This window comes from Macrosteles quadrilineatus, unplaced genomic scaffold (assembly GCF_028750875.1).
Source record: "Macrosteles quadrilineatus isolate MER2022 unplaced genomic scaffold, UCM_ALF_1.0 Scaffold_1__1_contigs__length_201487025, whole genome shotgun sequence".
NCBI classification, from domain to species: Eukaryota; Metazoa; Arthropoda; class Insecta; order Hemiptera; family Cicadellidae; genus Macrosteles; species Macrosteles quadrilineatus.
Window position 1 is genome coordinate 116,548,419 of NW_026542594.1, and position 20,704 is coordinate 116,569,122.

General features: G+C 35.4%; 1 protein-coding gene across 1 annotated transcript in view; it reads left to right on the plus strand.

The window, feature by feature from the left end:
* The window catches only part of LOC128983752 (O-phosphoseryl-tRNA(Sec) selenium transferase), a 35,637-nt gene extending 15,993 nt beyond the window's left edge, over positions 1–19,644 (plus strand). The window contains exons 6-10 of the mRNA XM_054403130.1: positions 1,030–1,294; positions 2,643–2,764; positions 3,202–3,387; positions 5,972–6,115; positions 14,837–19,644. Of these exons, the coding sequence (XP_054259105.1) occupies positions 1,030–1,294; positions 2,643–2,764; positions 3,202–3,387; positions 5,972–6,115; positions 14,837–15,108 (989 nt within the window). The 3' untranslated portion in view covers positions 15,109–19,644. The remainder of the gene's footprint in view (positions 1–1,029; positions 1,295–2,642; positions 2,765–3,201; positions 3,388–5,971; positions 6,116–14,836) is intronic.
* The last annotated feature ends 1,060 nt before the right edge of the window (positions 19,645–20,704 follow it).

Here is a 20,704-nt window from a genome sequence, read left to right on the forward strand (position 1 = left end):
CTCATAAGTTTGCAAATTTACAAAATCTCAGTGATTGTGTTAAAACAACACACCTAATTGTAAATGCTACCAATTTATAAACAAATCTAACAATCCAAAAGATAATCTATAATTATTTAATACGAAAGCAGGTTTTTGTGATAATTACCCCCCCAAAACTACTGAACAGATTGACATGTTATTGGTGTCATTGGAAAGAGCGAAAGAGCGTAACGTGAAATTGTGCAGGAAACTTTATTTTTAGTGAAATAATCAGAGATTGAGGCCCTGAGGCCCTTTAAAGTTTTGTAATTCTCCATAAGATTAACATGGGAAAGAAACATTGTTATGAAACTCCAGCTGTTGTCAGAAATTAAAAGTGAGAAGAAGGAAATGAAGATTTGTTTCTTGGTACCATGTGGTCAATGAATTACACTTTTGCATATATTTTAAATGCAATACACTATATAAAGTGATGGTAATACATTAAGAAATCTGCATTTAAATAATCAATAAGTACGATTGAGCTTTGCCTACGTTTTCTGATAAGTGTGTTTTAACTGTTAATTATAGTAGATTTAAAAAAACGAATTATTCTTTTCTACTTTCTCACCCAGTAGCGAAGAACGGGCAGAGCAACTAGTTGTTAATTAAATTGCCAGAGAGCTAGATGTCTAGACAGGGAGACGGAGACTCACATGACAACGTTGGGCTAAGAGAACATTGTGTGTATTTTGTCTACAAAGTATTGCTTGTTAGGTCAGGTCTACAGCCCATAGTGATAGAGACAGTGGTCTCGGGTGAAGAGCTGCGTACAGACACCACTGCACTAGAGACGCAGATGGCCACATTGGGCTCAGACAACATTGTGTGTGTTTTGTCTACAAAGTATTGCTTGTTATGTCAGGTCTACAGCCCATAGTGATAGAGACAGTGGTCTCGGGTGAAGAGCTGCGTACAGACACCACTGCACTAGAGACGCAGATGGCCGCATTGGGCTCAGAAAACATTGTGTGTGTTTTGTCTACAAAGTATTGCTTGTTATGTCAGGTCTACAGCCCATAGTGATAGAGACAGTGGTCTCGGGTGAAGAGCTGCGTACAGACACCACTGCACTAGAGACGCAGATGGCCACATTGGGCTCAGACAACATTGTGTGTGTTTTGTCTACAACGTCTTGCTTCGCTCCACGTGCCGCTGACAGTCTAGAGCAAGTAGCGGTGCTGTGTTCCCGCTACAACATCCCTCACCTTGTCAACAACGCGTATGGTCTGCAGAGCACCCGCCTCATGCATCTCATACAGGAAGCAGCAAGGTATGGCTTAGTTGAATTATTATCTAACTATCCATGGTATTATAAAATTGAGGTGGTATCTGTATGTCTGTCTTTTTGGGCAGCTGTCACACTAAACTGTTACAACCAAAATTAAGCACAAAGATGGTCCATATATCTAGAAATGTTTTAGGCCTATTCACTTCCCTGAGTTTCTCTCGGGTCATGCCTCTTGGGTGTCCAAAGTTTTGAGGTGAGGTTTCCAAAAGTAAATATTAATAATTGGTCTCCATGGAAGGATGAGAAAACTCACAAGGTTTACCTTTGCGTCTACATTTCAATGTAAACAATCAGAACTGCCAAATGCTTATTTCACAATTTCAGACAGGCGATCCAAACAAATTAAATATAATATTTTACACAACTATGTGGTAGGTTTATTTTATCTAAAACGTTGTCACAGATTATTTATTCTAAAACTATGTCATCGATTATGTAAATAAAAAAGATGCTATAACCGTCGCTGTGTCAACCCAGGCTCTGCTTTCGATTTATTAAAGTGTCTTAAGTTATGAAAATAATATACTAGCAGGTATAAATAAGTAAGTTTTGTCCTGGAAATTTTTAATCTGAGAAACCTGGAATCGTCCTTAAATTTTAATCTTATGGGACACTGGAAACCCTTACGTTTAGTGATGTCATTGAAAAAGCATTGCATTCCAGCAATGCCTTGTAACAAATCTTTTTGTATACTAAACCGTTGTCGCATTAAAAAAGTGATAGTGAAAATTTCCAAAAAACCGTATATTTGAAATTTTTATGTTATTATCATACCAGAAGTAAACTGTTTGACTTGCACATTTACAGGTTTGCTGCAACAAGGGTATTTAAGTTATCATCACAAATTACAACAATAACACAAACCGACAAAGTAAAAACACCACCACTTACACTGCATTAACTTCACTCAGCCATACATAAAAACTATGTTTTTTGTCTAAGTCAAAGACATAAAGGGTACCGGTAGCAAGATATGCAGATAAGAGAAGTTAATTAATTGTCAAGTGTACAATGTCAAGTGTGCTAACATTCAGAAAATTAACTAAATGTAGTCTCCCAAAACTTGGCCTGTATCTTCTAAATATAGACAGAGGCAGTAAAATGTGTAATCTCGTTATAGTGTTCAGTCTAACTACACAAAAATAACACATCATCTTTACAGTACTTGACCATCAGCTGGGAGGACCGCATAACATGGAAGGATGGATAACCGACCATCAAATAATCGATGCTTTACATCATTTTACAAATATAGGCTACCCTAAAAATATATTCTCTTTACATCATTTTACAAATGTAGGCTATCCTAAAAATATATTATCTTTTTCAGGAAAGGAAGAGTGGATGCGTTTGTTCAAAGTACAGACAAAAACTTTTTGGTGCCTGTTGGTGGGGCTGTCATATCTGGTTTCGAAAAAGGCCTTCTTGAAAGAATAGCCAAGAACTATCCTGGTAAGAAAATTATTTTCTTTATATTCATTTTCATGCAAGTTTGCCACATTAGTTAGCTTTTAATTTACCTACTTGTCTTAAAATCATTTAACTAGCTCTGAGCTTAACACGCCAGAGACATACTGTTTTTTTTAAATTTTATTTTATGAAACCAATGGTAAAGATTTACATTTATTTCAAAGCAAACTAATATAAACACCTTTAGAGGATGGCTTATTCACCAACATTACCCAAAGAAGGTTGGTTCAGTCTAGTTCTCAACATAAAAAATTAAATCATGCATTTTTGTACTTCAAACTTAATCCAGATTAAGTTGTAAAAACATCTTGTATGCCGGTACTAGTTAAGATGGGGTATTAGAATTAATCTCCAATTAATAAGCAGAAAATGAATGAGCTGATGATCAGCTTAACCACCTTGACCCAATGTATTCGCAGGACGAGCCTCAGCGAGTCCCGCCATGGATGTGTTCATAACTCTTCTCTCACTCGGGGTAAATGGCTACAAGAACCTCATCAGTCAACGTAAAGAAATGTACAAATATCTCAAAGAAGAATTGGGGAAGGTCGCAACTAAGCATGGAGAGCGTCTTTTAGATACTAAAAATAATCCTATATCTATTGGTGAGTTCAATAAAATAATTATGCATTTAGAAAAACTAGTGTCCCTGTTGCTCAAATTCGAGCAATTGCTAAGTATTACAGGCGCTATTTTAAAACGAATAACAGTCATAATTTCAGATGACTTTAAAAGATTAGACTCAAAGATTATGGAAATAATCAAAATGTACATAACAGATCGATATAATCAACATTTCTTGTAAATATCTTATCATTTTTCAAAAGCTGATTTTTTTGGTGTTTTCTACAAATAGCCTTTTGTTGCGGCTTGGTTCAAAAATTAGCTATGTTGTCATAAATGGAAAAAAAAATTAATAGTGCTGCACCGTGTCGGTGAACCCTATAACTCTTAATAATATTGAATATCATAGAACAACATGTGTAATTGAAACAGCCGACAAAATTATTTAATCCCTTTTAAATATGAATACTCATAAGGTTAACATGGGAAACTCCAGAGCCACTAGGGCGGGAATGTGAGCTATCATCATACCAAATTTCAGCCCAATCCAACCAGTAGTTAAAGTGTGATTGAACTTCAAATAAACAAACACACAAACTTTCACATTTATAATATTAGTAAGATAAGATAGTAAGATTAATTAAAAGAAACGATGATACATTATTATAAACACAATTATTACGATGCGCATAGATGCCCGGCCACATTAATGCAGTATGCACTGCCATGCTAGGCTGCCATCGAGCCACACGCCAATGTACCAGCGCTACGTCACTGAGGAGGGGCGGGAGAGGGGGAAGTAGGATCGGGCGGCAGCCGCTAACATCAAAGGAGTGGGCCAGCCCTTGTATATCTATAGCCCTGTATCATCTTTGTGTTGCGTTAATTGGTCTTCACAACTAGGAAATAAGACTGTAACTTCTGTTAAATGAGGAGATTTATCTGTCACAGCCTTTTTTATTTATAGAAGGCCTAGAGTTAATATTGTAGCCCACTCTTAAATAATTACATTAGCCGAGCTCTTAACATTACCTGAGAAAATCAGGGTCCAGGGGCTAATAGAAAAAAAAAAACACAAAACATAACACTGATATTTCACCCTGATGATCAATTACTTCTACATAGAGTTGTGTCAGTTAAAGTTCAAATTGAAGTGAACTTCAGAGTTGGAAACTGTGGCCAACCCCTTCACTAGCACATCCCACAATATAGAACAGGCTACAAGTCAAAGTCAAATACAGTGGAACCTCAATAAGAAGATCCTCGATAACAAGTCACTCTTGATAACAAGTGTATTTTTCAAATTCCCTTGAATTTATCTTACCTCCAAACACATGTTATTGCAAACCTCAATAAGAAGTCAACCTTGATAACCAGACTTATTTTATAATCCCCATGAGAGTCTTGTTATCAAGGTTCTACTGTAATCTTTTTAGTCACAAGGCACATATAAATGTACATTGAATGGTCTAAAGATGAAAGAACATATTTACAATAGTGAAAACCTCATCTGCTAACTCCAAATTAATCACCTCTCTCAAGTACAATACACAAACCCTTAGAAAGAGAATGACATGACTAACAGTACGTCCAGAGTGCACGTCGATTCGGATTCAGATTTTCGGCGCGTGTTTTACCTCAGTCAGATATTTTGTCGGTGGCCACAGTGGAAGCAGGAAATACGCCGATTGCAAAATCTGAATCTGAATTGGCTTGCACTCTGGACGCACCATTAGTTAAGATGTAAAGACCCACAAAGGTAAAACCATTGCCATTGATTCTTGCCACACCACCAAAGCAATAAAGACCATATCTATTTGAAAGTCCCTACTATATAATGAGGTGGGAATTAGCCTACCAATATATTACAGGCTCCATAAATCCTTCTAACCTCAATTTAAGATAATTTCCCCAAAAGTGCTGTGTAAATACAGACACATTTTTGTGATTTTGTATTGTACAGTATAGTGTCTATTTTTTCCAGTGGCCTTAGTTGGCAACTCTGAATACCATTTTAGTTTTGAACTTAAACTGACATTTCCCTTCAACCTACGCTCTGAAGAAGTCCTACATAAGAACGAAATATCAGTGTAATGATTTGTGTTCTTATGTTGTGTACTTATTAGCTACTGGACTCTCAGGTAAGCTAGCTGAAGCTGACATTCCTTACCAGCCAGTTGGATTTCCTTAGAAATATAGGCCTGTTAAATATTATAGTAATTAGTAATAGTGTATGTAGGGATCATTAAAAACAATGAATGACAAATAAAATGATGTGATACTTTTCTATGTATGAAATAAAATAATGATGAATATATTTTTATGTGTGTGAAATAAAGTTTTAACAGCTATACTGTAATTAATAATAAAATAAATGATTTGTCTTATAAGACAAACAACTCAGGATTTGTGAATGTTTTATTATGCAAAATCTAAAACTCTTAAACATTACAGTTATAGTAAATTATTGGCAGGAACCATTAAACTTAATTCAATTTATTTTAATTTAATATGTTTTTGATTGCATAACCATACTAAACACCTGGGTAAAATTAAAATGGTATACCAAGATTTAGCATAACTTGGAATTTTATCTGTATTTTGATTAAGGGTTGTACTTTTCAGCCATGACTTTGACCTCACTGGCCAACACAGGAGACAGCAAGCGAGTGTCAATGTTGGGATCCATGTTGTTCCTCCGTTCTGTGTCCGGCACTAGGGTCATATCAGGCACAGAGCTCAAAGAAGTTGCTGGATACAAATTTGAAGGTATTTTGAACATCAAAATATATGAAAGTTGTTTGTAAATTAAAAAAACCAAAAAGTTCCAGCTGCGGCCAAGTGGCTAACTCAATCCTGACACCAGCATTGTATTCTTCACTTCCATCATTGCTTAGCCAGTCCCCCACCCCTATGCTACTATTAATCTTGTCATAGCAGCCAATAATAATGTGAGAAAAAATTTCCCCTCACTAAATACAAATCTGTGATTATACTTCCATGTTATAAAAACCCAAACTTTTGTCCAACCTTTAGTCCATCGCCATTTAATGAATGTGAAAGCAGTAATGTGTTTGGGCATAGAACATAAGGGCTAAGGCTTGGAGGGGGTTCATGGTCATAACAATTTTACACAGTATCCACCGTGTTGTAGATTATCGTGTTAAGGAACTATACTTAAGTTAAGGAAATATTTTAAGTGGATCGCTGTGGACTGAAAAAGAGATTCAAATTCTTTATTAACTCATCACATCTTATAATGCACAAGGTACAAAAGACTGGGAGTGTCGTCACAATATAAACTAAACCTAAACTAAAACTAATAAAGTTAACAGAAGTAAAATATCTTATAAATAACCAGAAAAGACCTTATGATTCAGCGTATCATTTTACAAAGTATCCTTAAGAATCTCTTCTACAATGTAGTATTATTTTGTGAAAGAAGTTTGTGTAAAGATGTAAGGGCTAGGTTCTTGGAATTATTGTTTTGTAAAATACTGTACAATTTATTATAAACTTTTACTGCCATGTATTTTGAGGAAATTTCAATTTGTTCTGATGTCAAGTTGGATAGGTATGGTTGAATTTACAGTCATCACAAATTTTAATATCATTAAACATTAGTTTATTAATTTCATATATATAAAGATTTGTAGCCTAAGTGTTAAGATACCAATATCTTTAAATAAAGATCTGCAGCTTTTTCTTCTTTTAACTCGAGCCATAGTCATCATTATTGGTTTTTGAGCGTTAAAAAGAATTTTTGTTTGGGGTTGACATCCCCAAAGTACTATTCCATATCTAATTATTGATTCGATGTAGGCGTGGCATACCATTTTACATACATCCATTGATGTATGCAAACCTAAACGAATTGAACTTTTTGGACAGATATTGAATATGATTTTCCCATTTTAGTTTATGATCAAAGTGTATTCCTAGAACCTTGTACATTGACTGATTTTAGCTCTCCACAGGATAAATTCTCAAACTAGTTTTTCTCACAGTTTCTAATTTTAAGTTGAGTGGGTTTTAGAATCATTCATTAAAAGACTATTTTAGTAAAACCAATTTTTTAGTTCATCCACAGTTGTTTTAATTGATTTTTCTAATTGCTGAAAATCATTGCTTTTTATCACTACATTAGTGTCTTCAGCATACAAAAACAAACTGAGATCCCTATTATTTTTATTGCGTATGCGATCTCTTTGAGGTATCTTAGAGAAAAAGAAAAATTACAAATACTAATGATACATACTATGAAAACACAAAATCTAATGTAGTAAGTAATTTTCTTCTTTGCATTTCAAACAAATAACATTACAATATTTTACTTGAATTCCCCAAAACACCAATAAATCAGACTATGAAAGCACAAAATCCTATCACAGCACAAAATCTAATGTATTTTTCTTCTTTGCATTTTAAACAAATAACATTACAATATTTTACTTGAATTCCCTAAAACACCAACCGGAGAGCGGAAAAGCAATTAACCCTTTTACTGCCGGCCATTTTTTTTTTCATTGTTGCTAAAAATGCCACACCACTTGTAATACTGACGTGCTAAGACTGCCGGGCTTAATTTGGGCAAAACGTAGACGTAGAACTTTTGAAAAAATGTTGTAACTTTTTTATTTTTTATCCAAAATTGACAAATAAGGTATTGTTTTACTCCATTTGAATCCCTTGTTTGAAGTAAAATTAGTTTGGCTCACTAAATTATTTTATTTTTTTTTTTGTAAAAAAAACAAAAGATTTATTTTATTTTTTATTTTTTTTTAGTTTGTGCTACAATAATCACCCCTAATACTTATTCCTCTACCTATGTTAGTAGCCTATGTTATAAAACATGCATTTCTAAACACACACACAAAGTTTCAGGCCCTTACCTTGAAAAATAAAGGAGATATCTTTTTTTTTTTTCAAAATGTTATAATCTTCAAAAAATTTCCAGGTCGCGCATCTCTACTGACACTATAGTCCAGTCATCAAAATTAGGATTCTTGCTTCAAAATTGCAGATGTTATAAAACACAAAAAACACTAGTCTAATAAAACCACTATAATAATAGTACATCAATGTCTGTAGGCCTAGATGTTTTCCGAAGGAAAAAAAATGGCGGCTAACCCTCTACACATATAGGCAGCGACTTCTAAATCTAATCGACTAAGATCAGTAATCATAATAAGTAGGCTAGATTTTTTGTTTCAGTTCTGGAAATAAATTACAAAAAATAGGCCTATAAAAACACAAAAGTTATAATAATGTAATGTCTGCGGATATTTACAAAAGTTATTTACACGTTTGCGTAACGTTCTCCATCATCGACACTTGTGTTCCCCAAAACAAGTTGGGTGAACACCCTTCTTACACATCTTGCATATTGTCCTGCTCCTTTTCCTTTTACCCCCAGCACTTGTGCTTTGAAGACTACAAACACTACAGTTTTTGAGCATTCTACCTGGAAGAGACTCTAGGCCAAATTGAGGTTGCGCTCCTGCATTATCGCCACCTCCATCCATCGGAGTATGTTGCAGAATTCTCTGGCGTAGCCATTCACTAGACAGTTCCTCAATGATTGCATTTGTAAACTGGAACCGGGACAACTGTTTACCTGAACTATTTTCTTTATAAATTATATAGGCGTTCAGGATCATTCTTGAAAATATGTTGAATACTACCTTCTTCCAGTATTTGACCGTCCTCCGTTCATCCAGGTAGCAATACAACATTTGGTCAGAGCCATCAATCCCTCCCATGTACATGTTATAATTGTTTATTATTTCGGGTTTCATTTTTATAGCTCCTTCATGCCTTTTCTGTCTTCTGGCTTCCACTGATTTTGCCGTTCCTTTGGTAGACAGTAGTAGAACTGGTTTTTTTTTGTGACGCCTTTTCGCGGTAGCCCAAAAACAACATGCTATCTTTGCGTAAGTATTTTTTTTCGCCAACTGCAAACTTTTCCTTCAACACAGCAGGTATGCCTTTACGGTTTTTGCGAACAGTACCAGTAAGAAATGTGGAGTTGTCATATAAAAATTTGGCCAAAGGAATGCTGGTGAAAAAATTATCTACAAACAGATGATAACCTTTCCTCAAGTACTGCCCAGCTTCTAAGAGTTTACAAACTACATTATACGCTAGTCCTGTTGTTTTTTTCTTATTTTTATTTCCACGGTAGCAAAAAAAGGCCAGGCAATATTTTGTGACTGAGTCACAGAGCATCCACATTTTGATACCCCAACGATGATGGTGTTTGTTGGGTAAATACTGTAGGATTTGTGAATGGGACTTTGTTCCAACTAAACTTTCATCTACTGAAATTTCTCGATGCGGAGTGTAATAGGTTCTAAAAATCCTATTTGCATGGTCAACTATCAGGGTAAACTTGGCACATGGGTCATAATCAGGTTCACCTGGTTTGGCCAAAGAATTATTATCAACTATATGGAAAAATTGAAGAAGACATTCAAACCTATTGCGACTCATCATTTGACCAAACCAGGGAGTGATAAGATTTGCAGTTTTGGACCAGTAACTTTGGATAGTGGGTTTCCTCATCATTCCCATATTTAGTATTATTGCTATGAATGCCTTCATTTCGGCCAATGTTACATTTTTCCAATCTCTGGCTCTGGATCCTGGTGATAATGTGTGGGCATGTCTTACAATGTAGTCTCTGGCATATTGGTTGGTTCGCAAAACAAAAGAGTTTATCAGATTGGCAGTAAAGAACAAATTGAAATACGAGATTGGCGGTGAGTCATGAGGCGGGCAGTGTTTCGGTCCAGGCAGTTCGTCAAAATTGAAACTGTGTACAAAATCAGGGTCATTATTTTCCTCAATTACAGTCCATGCATTATCATTTTCATTCTCATTGACATTTTCATTTGCATTAGGGTCATTAGGTGCATTAGGTGATGGAGGAATTTCATAATTTGCCACAACATCTTCAATGATTTCGTCAACAGAGGTATAAGGAGAAGTTTGATTTGCGTAGGCATTTACAACATCTTCGATTACATTATTTACTGAGGGTGGAACAGGGCCAAGCCTATGTCTCCTCTTAGGGGACATTTCACAATCCGAATCCTCATCACTTGATTCTGATACATAGTCAGGATCTTGGTCGGTATCGTCATCGAAACCTGGACCTAAACATCCAAGACTTGACTTTGAGCTGCAGTTGGAATCAGAACTAGTATCAGAATCCTCTGATTCTGAACTAGGCTCTGTTTCGGAGTCTGAAATGTTCTCAACAAAGCTATCACTAAGCTCTTCATCAACAAAGTTTATGTCATCATCCTGCAAAAGGTTACTCACGAGTGTGCCTTCACTAACTGGAGATTTACGTCCAGGCCTACTCGGCCTACTCCTTTTACTCATTTTTCTTTATATCACAAACACTTCACACCATACTTCACAGACTAAACCACAAATAAAACAATCGTAAACAATAACAATAACATTCGTCATTTACAAAACACGAACTCAAGATGACAGACGATAGACAACGGCACAGAGTACAAGTCTAGAACGCACAGACCAATGGCAAAATCTTATGTGTAACTTCATAGGTTATACGTCTCATAGAGTATAAAAATGTTTATAAGTGTTTTCTTTAGAGTATAGACATGGAATATCTCGAGTTTTGTGGCATTTGGTTAACCTATAAGACCAATAAGTCCGAAAAACCAGACGTCGGCAGTAAAAGGGTTAACATGGCGTTCTGCTCCGCTTCTAGGAAAACAGTAATATTAAATTACCTAAGACAAGATGAGTCCGCTTTCCGCGTTCCAGCTTCCGCTCTAGCTCGCTTCCGCGTCTAGGAAAACCTAGCTTTACTTGAATTCACTCAAACATCACTAACTAGAGATAACCCCCTTTTTCGTATGGATGTAAACAAAATTTGATCATGGCCGTCTGTTTTGATGTAAACAAATGCAAACTTCAGATGATTGACAACAGAATTCAGCACCAACTATGAAATTTTAAAAGCCTGTAGGACAAAGGGCTTTTACGGGATATCATCCAAACCTGCAAAAGGTACATCTAGAGGATAAGAGCTTTAAATTGATACCCAATATGGCTATAAAAATAAATATTAAGGCTCAATTTGCTGCACACAAAATCCAAAATTTTTTTTAATAATATAGATAATAGGGATGGACGGGATTGAATTTTTAGTTCGGGATTTTTATTTCCTTCCCGATTTTCAGGACGAGACGGGATGGGATTTTTTCCTGTGCATAAAAATAAAGTCTTGAGTATTGCAGTTACCAAAAAAGACAAATGAAATCAATTTTTACCGATTTGGCACTGATCTATAAAAACAAAAAAAAGGTTTGGTTACAACAATTTACAGGTAGCCTACCTATAGAAACTTGTGCTCGCGGTCACGGTGCGATCGTCGGTATGACTCTGCGGTCACGGGGTAATCGTCGGTATGACTCGCGGTCACGGCGTGGTTGTCAGTATGACTCCGCGGTCACGGAGCGATCGTCGTTATGACTCCACGGTCACGGGACGATCGTCGGTATGACTCCGTGGTCACGGGACGATCGTCGGTATGACTCCGTGGTCACGGGGTGATCGTCAGTATGAGTCGCGGTCACGGCGTGATCGTCGGTACGACTCCGGGGTCACGGCGCGATCGTCGGTACGACTCCGGGGTCACGGCGCTATCGTCGGTATGACTCCGCGGTCACGGGGTGATCGTCGTTATGAGTCGCGGTCACGGCGTGGTCGTCGGTACAACTCCGGGGTCACGGAGTGATCGTCGGTATGACTCCGCGCCCCGCGGTCACGGCACGATCATCGGTATGACTCCGCGGTCTTTGGGTATTCGTCGGTATGACTCTGTGGTCACGGGACGATCGTCGGTATGACTCCGCGGTCACGGGACGATCGTCGGTACGAATCCGCGGTCACGGGGTGATCGTCCGGGGTGATCGTCGGTACGAGTCGCGGTCACGGCATGATCGTCAGTATGACTCCGCGGTCACGGCGCAATTGTCGGTGTGGCTCCGCGGCCACGGCGCGATCATCTGTTTGAGTTCGCGGTCACGGTGCGATCGTTTTTATGACTTCGCCTCCTGCGTTCGCGGAACATCTCTCGTGATAGCGGCGTTATCGTCACTCGCGAAGCGGCAAAATCTCCGACGATCAGACCAAATTCCGCCTCGAATATCGGGAATATTTTTTCCCCGAAATTTCGGGACCCGTCCATCCCTAATAGATAATATTATTTAGTGAGAAGATATGTCTTCAACTGATCAGCTATGGTTGCAAAATATTAAACATATCCTGCGATTGTGACAAAATCCTGAACATCCCTGTTAGCGCGTTATGCGATCCGGGAAAAACCCTGAACATCTTTTGTGACTGCAAGAATATCTTGTTCATGTACTGCGATCGGGTCAAAAAAAGTTCATGTCCCCTGGGACTGCGAGTACATCATTATCGTCTTTCATGATCACGGTGAAATTATTGCCAATAAACGAAAACCAACATTTTTCACTAATTTTCATTTTTTTTATATACAAAGACCAGTAAACCAAACCCAACTTCAAAAGCAGGTTTTATTTTAAACCATTAAAACGTTCACTAAATTTTTGTTGATATGTAGCAAAAATCTGTCCACACAACAGATAAAAATATAAGCGTGTCCCTTAAAAAATTCCTGGGTCCGCCTCTGGTCTTAAAATACACTACTCAGGCCAAAAAAAATTATAAGTAAGTCAATATACAATAATATTATAACACACAAGATAAAAAAATATCTAAATACATCAAGATCAAAAAGATCCAAGTATATTAGCTCATTTTTACAACATTTTAGACTTTTGCAGTAACTTAAACTTAGTACTGATATTGGTGGGTTATATTAGCTTGTATGGCCAAACAATTTCTTAATTTTAGCAAACGGCATATTTGCAAACATACAAATAGTAACCTTAATACAAAAGAGCTTTATTTTCTGAACTCAATTATTGCAATTACGAACTTGGGCAGTAATTCGGCTATCCCTAGACTTAATTATCAAACTTTTTAATAAAAAAAAAACTTTTTTTGTTAAAAAATTTTTTGGAACACATTTAAATACTAATATTAACCTTTAATTACATCCTTATTAGGAAGCTTATTATACTAACCTGTTTTTTAAGCGTAGAGCACAGCTGACTGACGACGTACGGTAATCAACTCTGGATATGTAGCACTCAACAACAAAACTCTCTGAGCAATTCTTATTCTTCCCAATTTTACAGGGAAAACAACTTTTTTCGAAAGTGACAATTTGTGATGTTTGGGTAGTTTACCTTATTATAACTCAAACTCAGCTCGATGGCAAATCTCGGGCTCCACACCTCTAGTAGATGGGGAAGTAATTAAGGGGGCTAGTATTAGATTCAAATTAGTTCGCTTGGCTGTGTCTAGATCTAGTTGAAGGCTAATTTACAAACAACCTTTATAGAACAAGAACAGTAGTAGCCAAACTCAGTTTACCTCTTAAGGCGCGTTCACACATGGCGACTTTACTCGCTGCGACTAGAGTAGCGGCTACTAATCGCTATGTGTGAACAGTAAGTAGCGGCGACTAGCACTCGCTGGCGAGTAAAAATTCACTCGCGAGGAAAGTTGGACATGTTTAACTTTTGGGGCGAGTAGTCGCCAGTAGCTGACCTTGAAGTGTCACGTGGTACACTCGCCGCGAGTGGTAGCAACCCTGTCGCCCTGTGTGAATAGTGTTATCGCCGACTAGAAGCCGGTAGCTTGCGATCTGACGACTCGTGGTTGTGTTTTGCTCCTTTTAATAACAAATGGCTGAAGAACTTCACATATGGCACTCAGCACTTCAGGTAACAAAATGGAAATTGTATTGTATGGTACTCTAAAAAGGTATTGGAGTGATTTAAGGCTGTCTCCACTCGCCTATACCTCAAAGCTATCTCCAGTTTGGTACGGCAAGAAATTGCTTCCCGCCATCGTGTATCCTCCTTCTTTATTAATGGTGATACCATTTTTAACAACTCCTCAAACTTTGGAACTGTTAATCTCATAATGTTGTAATAAGATTGGGGATCTTCACTTGCCAATTCTTTCAATAGTGTCGCAGAAGCACCTAGCCTATCCCTTCGCCCTATCCACTCCCGGACCCACTTACGTTTTCTTTTATTTCTTAATTTATTCACTAATTCATCACAAAGTTCCTTAAACACAGATACTCAATACACGTCTCAAAGTCTCTCGCCTTCCTACAGACATTTTCCACAGCAAACTCTACTCACAACGAATCATCGAACTGTACTAACTACTACAAATCGCGATGTGTGAACAGAGATCGAAAATTTGCCGGCGAGTAAATAGCGGCGACTAAAGTAGCGGCGACTAAGTAGCGGCTAGTTAGTCGCCATGTGTGAACGCGCCTTTACTGAAAATTGCATCCATGAGGTGTGACAACATTACTAAGCTGAAATGATGTTGTAGGGTGGGGCGCACACTACTCCAACTACCCCACACCGTACCTGACAGCCGCAGCAGCCCTGGGCATGCGCAAGTCTGACGTGGACCTCTTCACTCACCGACTAGACAAGGCGCTCAGTAAGCTGAAAGGTCGCTCGGCCCCGCCCACCCCCACCAGTGTGGAGGAGTTGACAGTGAGTGGACGTCGCTCTGCTGGTAGAGGCACCATCAATGGTGAGGCCAGTGACTCTGCCGGCACCTCGCTGGCGTCTAGCAAAGACAGTCTTCGCAAGTGATGATAGACACCGCAACGCTAAGCTCATTTTATGTTATTTATATTTTTAACTACTTCATTTTTTCTGGGACCGAAGAAGGAATTGTCAATTTGACGTTCTTCCTGATGTGAGTTTATTATGTCACCACAACCTGTAATAATTTTATACAATAGATTGTACAAGAATCGTGCAGTTACAATATAGTTTTTTAAACTGTGAGGTACATAGGCGTCAAATTGAAGATAACAAACAAGTTTTATGTTGAACATTTGTCATTTGATTTCTGAGTCGTGCTTTAGAAAACTGAGTCCTTTGTGCACTAATCCAAAAATCGTACTATGCATCTCAGTACAAGGGGCTTATAACTTTTCTTCAAAGTAAAACATTACAGGCTCCATTTTTCTCTAATTTTACCAGCTAATAATTTTACCAGTTGACCTCTAAATGACTAAACCATTGCATATTTAACGAATGATGTTCAAGTGACTTGAAATATTGCAATTTTGACTGTAAACAAATATTATAATTGTTAGAGTGAAATAAGATGAACCTACAAACAAATGTGATAGTTTTAAATTATTGTTTTTCCTACGTTTTTTTTTCATTTTAGCAGATCAGTTATTTTAATATTTCTTGTTTTTTTTTTGTTTTTTATTATTTAACTATTTTAAAGATAACCTACCTGCTGTTGGTTTGTTGTGACAATGCCCACAAATAAGAGATAGTAACAAATATTAAAACTACTTATCACTAGTGTATTAGAGATGTAAGTTATATAACAAAACAGGATTGCCGCGTGAAACTGTTGTCAGGCAAGACTGTTGCCGCGATCTCCCTATTTTTTTACTTTTCAGTTGCGTTTCTGAACGCATCAGCAAATCGGCCGATCGCCGATTTAAAAAAAACTAATAGTTCTAAAAACTAATAGTTAAAAAACATTGTCAATGATCAGTTCGCAGTTGTTAGTTTTTATGTGGGACTTGAAATAACTGAATCATCAAACTCGTTTCTGTAAGTCACCTGTTATAGCAGCATTGGAAACTAAAGAAAAGATATTGTTGTGCTGTAAAGATGGAAAGGAGTGACTAGGACCGGAGAAATTCACAAAGGAAATCTATGATAATTTTTAATAAAATTTGAATAATTTGTTTAATATACTTCTCGATCGTACATTAGTGAGTTTTTTATCTTCATGCCTTATAGTGATTTTATGTATTTAAGTTTTAATTTATTTATACTGTGGCTTGGATGAGTTATTTTTCTCAAAACATGAAACATGGTAATTTAACGTTGTGAATGAATTGCATTTCATAACTTAAGTATCCAGTTTGATTAAAAATACTTTTCAAATGAGTGTAAAATGGTTTTACACATTCTCATGTTTTAAAATTATAGTCGTTATTTTTATTTTATAAATACCCCAGTTAGGAATTAATTTTAACATGACTGATGTTTTTTTTTTTTCAATTAATATAACGTTAAAATACGAAAAATAACACTTATAGATGTTTTTTAAAATGCTTAATTAAACTACTTAAAAAACATTGTTTAACTGTTAACTGTGGTACAACTGATGTTTATATATATATATAATCAATCTGATCTATGCCATCTGAACAACGTAAAATATGAGTAAATGCTTGATAACGTCTAACACATTTAAATAATGATTGCTGGGACATAACGGTCGTCGATAACGGACTCTCGCCAACATACATGGCTACAATCTTTTGGCAACATTGCTAAAAATAACAGTATGCGGCAACCTGTTAATCGGAACGTTGCCGTTGCGTTGCTGGAAATCAACGATAACTTACATCCCTAGTGTGTGATAATCTAAAGGCAGTGAAGTACTGTTTTGTAGGCTTGTCTGTTATTTATGAACGCGAAACACCACGCCACATACTGCTGACATTTTGGACACATTATATAAATGTACTGTATTTGTGAGTACACCAGAAGAAACTATCGTTGCTGGATGAACTTTGGCTTAATAAATATGTGAGAGTTGACAAAAAATAACTAAAGTTTGGGCTGCATTTCCTGTTGTTCCTACAGGGTAATATAATCTATTAAATAAATGGCATTAACAAGTCAACACCATAAATATATAAACTCAAGACATTCCAAAACCGTTTGGGCTATTTCTAGTTCTAGTCAAAACTAGTTAGGCTATTTTCTTGGAATATTCAAATTTAAAATCCTGCAGTTTGTCTTATATACATGCTTATCATGCTTGAGCAAACACCCAGCACCGTTGACCTCTAAATGACTAAACCATTACATATGTACTTAAACATAGACTTGCCTGATATACAAGCAACATGGAATATTCCAATTGTGACTGTAAAGAAATTTTCTAACTGTTTGAATGAAATAAGATAAACCTACAAAAAATATGATAGTTGAAATGTTTGTTTTTCCTAAGTTTTTTCAAACTGTTGCACATCTATTATGTATAAACATGTTGAACCAAGATTAAAATGAGAGAACTGATTAAATATTATTTATTTTAACACATCATTTTATTAATAACAGTAACTGAAATAATAACTAACTGCTTCCCACTAGCAGTCTCAATTAATTAAGGTTGTAATGATTTTTCTTTAGAACCTAATTAACATTTTAGTGAATCCAAACTGGATGGAAATAAAAAAAAAGACTCAATAAAAACTTTGTTAAATAAACTATTTGAAAAAACTCCAATAGGTAGTTAATTTATTTAAACAAACTATTGTGTTTATTTTTTACCCTACAAAGTTGCTTTTTTATTAGGTTTATTTTTTACATATAGGTAATAACTAATAATAATAATAATAATATTTTTTGTGGATTCCACATAATATAAAATGAGTTGTTTATGCCAACAGGAAAAGTAAGATATCTTGCAATGTAAGGTCTGCTGAACACTACAACGAACATGACATGACAAGAATTATTTATAGAAAAGGGATTTGATTCAACACAATTTGTAAAAGATTAAGTGGGGCTGACACACGGTAAGGGAACACAATGCAACTCAACAATGTTTGTTTTCTAATGAATAAAAAGAGTTTGGAGCTGTTATCACTCAACAACTGATTGGAAAAATCTCTCACCTCATAAACTAGTGTTATAGAGTTTATCACCAGAACAGAACAGAACGTACAAATAATTGTCATGGTGAAAACACAGGTCACTGTATAAAAATAATCTATAGTATAGACTTTGCAGCCAATCTTGTTGTAAACAAAATACATCTGAAATGAAACACATTACCTAATTATAAAAGAAATTGGATATGTTCACAATATTCCTTCTACAAAATAGCCTAACTAAATATTACTTTTGTTTTAAGGCAGATGATGAACAAACCCACACAGTTTCGTGGTATTAAAATAATACTGTCTAAAATTGTATTATTACTTATCAGTTAAACATGTTTGCTTATATACAGTGCCAAGAAATAGTGGTTTCTTTTAGAATATTACCTACTGCTCTTTTTATAGATGTTACCTCAATACAATATTAAGTTACCATGAATGCAATATTAAAACTTTTTTCAATATGGTACCACAGTGTGGTTTATTGTTTAAGAGTTTAAACAAAATATTTCATAATCTTGAGAAATTTAAATTACGATACAAAATAAATATACATCACAACAACGGTCTCATTAATATTTCTAGTGCTCTTGGAGAATGAACGGGTCTTGCATTAATTTGATCATTTAGTTCTGTTTTAGTTACTAATAAGATTTCTATCCAAGGTTCCTGTTTGATTTATCTGTGTTAGGTTATTTATCTTCCTAGTTAGGTTATTTCTTTATTTCTTAGGTTATTGATTAATGATTAGTCACGTAGGCAAACAAAACCAACACATTGTCATTTTCCAATTAAAAAAAAATGAAAATTATAAATTGTTATTAAGTTATATATAAATATATTTTATTTATACATTAAGCTATATTAATACTATTAAGTTCTATAGGCTATAGTTTTGAGATGTGTTATAGTCTTTAAAATTTTCCTCGTTTTCATTCCGTTGTATTAAGTAGTCTTATCTTACGTACTTTAAATGTTTTATCGTGTAAGCAGGTGAACTGAGATAGTCTGAATATTTGTTCATATTTTTTAAAGAAAAGATAATTGTATAAATAACTATTTGATTTTGTTTAAATAACAGATTCTGTAATAGACGAGTTGATAATTTGATTCACACAGTGTAAAAAACTATTATTATATTTTCAGTAAAGTTTTTCTGGTCTGGTTGTTTTTTTTTTACAATTTGAATGTATTGAAATCCAAGAACAAATTATTAGGGTCATTTGGACTATTGCAGCATCCAGGCAACTAAACATTTATTTGAACTATCAGATTTGACCTGTATGAACTTGAAACCAAGACAAGTATTGGACTAAATGTTAGACTTTTCTCAATTAGAATTCTTTATTAAAAGAATTATTTTGCTCATGTAACTTTTGAGGTGAACTGGATTCTCATAGTAGGCACAAAATTGTTGATAATTTCTTTAATTACATTAGTTACTTTTTACTTAATAATGAATGACTTCAAACTTGTTTGTAGTTTTCATACCTTTAGATGGATTTATTTGTTTAGTTTACTGCAGTTGCTGTAGCAAGTATGCGAGATATTGATGCGAGATATATTGTATTTTCACACCAATGCGTAACACACCAATATTGTAAGATTGGACAGACGAGTTGGATCTGACAATCGGACATGTCACTACAAAACTAGCACTTTAGTAGTTCTGTTTTCTATAACGATTTATATTTTTAAACTTGAAAAATGTAAGACGTTAGAACCAAATTTTATTTAACAGATTTTAATTATTTCTAAGTAAATAATAAAATCGGGTTTTTTGTATATAGTGAAAAGAAAAATAGGATATTACTAAACTTTTGCGATAAGCGTAAAGTAATGCTTGTTTGACTAATAGGGCAGTCAGACAATGCACACGGTTTTATAAAGACACTTCTCTGCCCATCGAAATATTAGACTCGAGCTATTTTTATTATCGTAATAGATCATTTTATACTTCGCTTTTTTAGTAGAGATGCTTGAACATTTTTGTGTATAAAAGAGTTAGAATAAACAACCACGTTTTGATTATTTAATCACACAATGTTTAAAGAGAAGCACAATATTTTGAATTGAACTAGAATATTGAACATTCGATATGTGTGACCAATTTTAGTAAGTAAATGATTTGTGGTAGTGTTTGTTTTGTTAGTGCTCGTGCCGGTGGCTTGCTTTACCTAGTTCCACGTAGTATGGGGAATAGATAGAACACACCTTGTATTGTACAATCAGGGGGTGCTACTGCTAACACTGTATGGAGAGCTGATATTGGGCCTGTTCAACTAATTACTTGATAGGTTTTATATTTTACGTTTTTCTAGGTATACGAATCTGGTCTCTCTTTGCTACTGTATTTTACTCTTAACCTTTTGATTTTACTAACGATAATTATATTAAATTCTAGTCATTACGGCATGTATTGTATACTAATTATTTATTTGTTTCTTAATAATTTATAATACTCTGTCTTAAAACCTACTTTTTCATTCATTTACAGGGCTAGAATGAATATATCTTTCTCCTTTGAAGGCTAT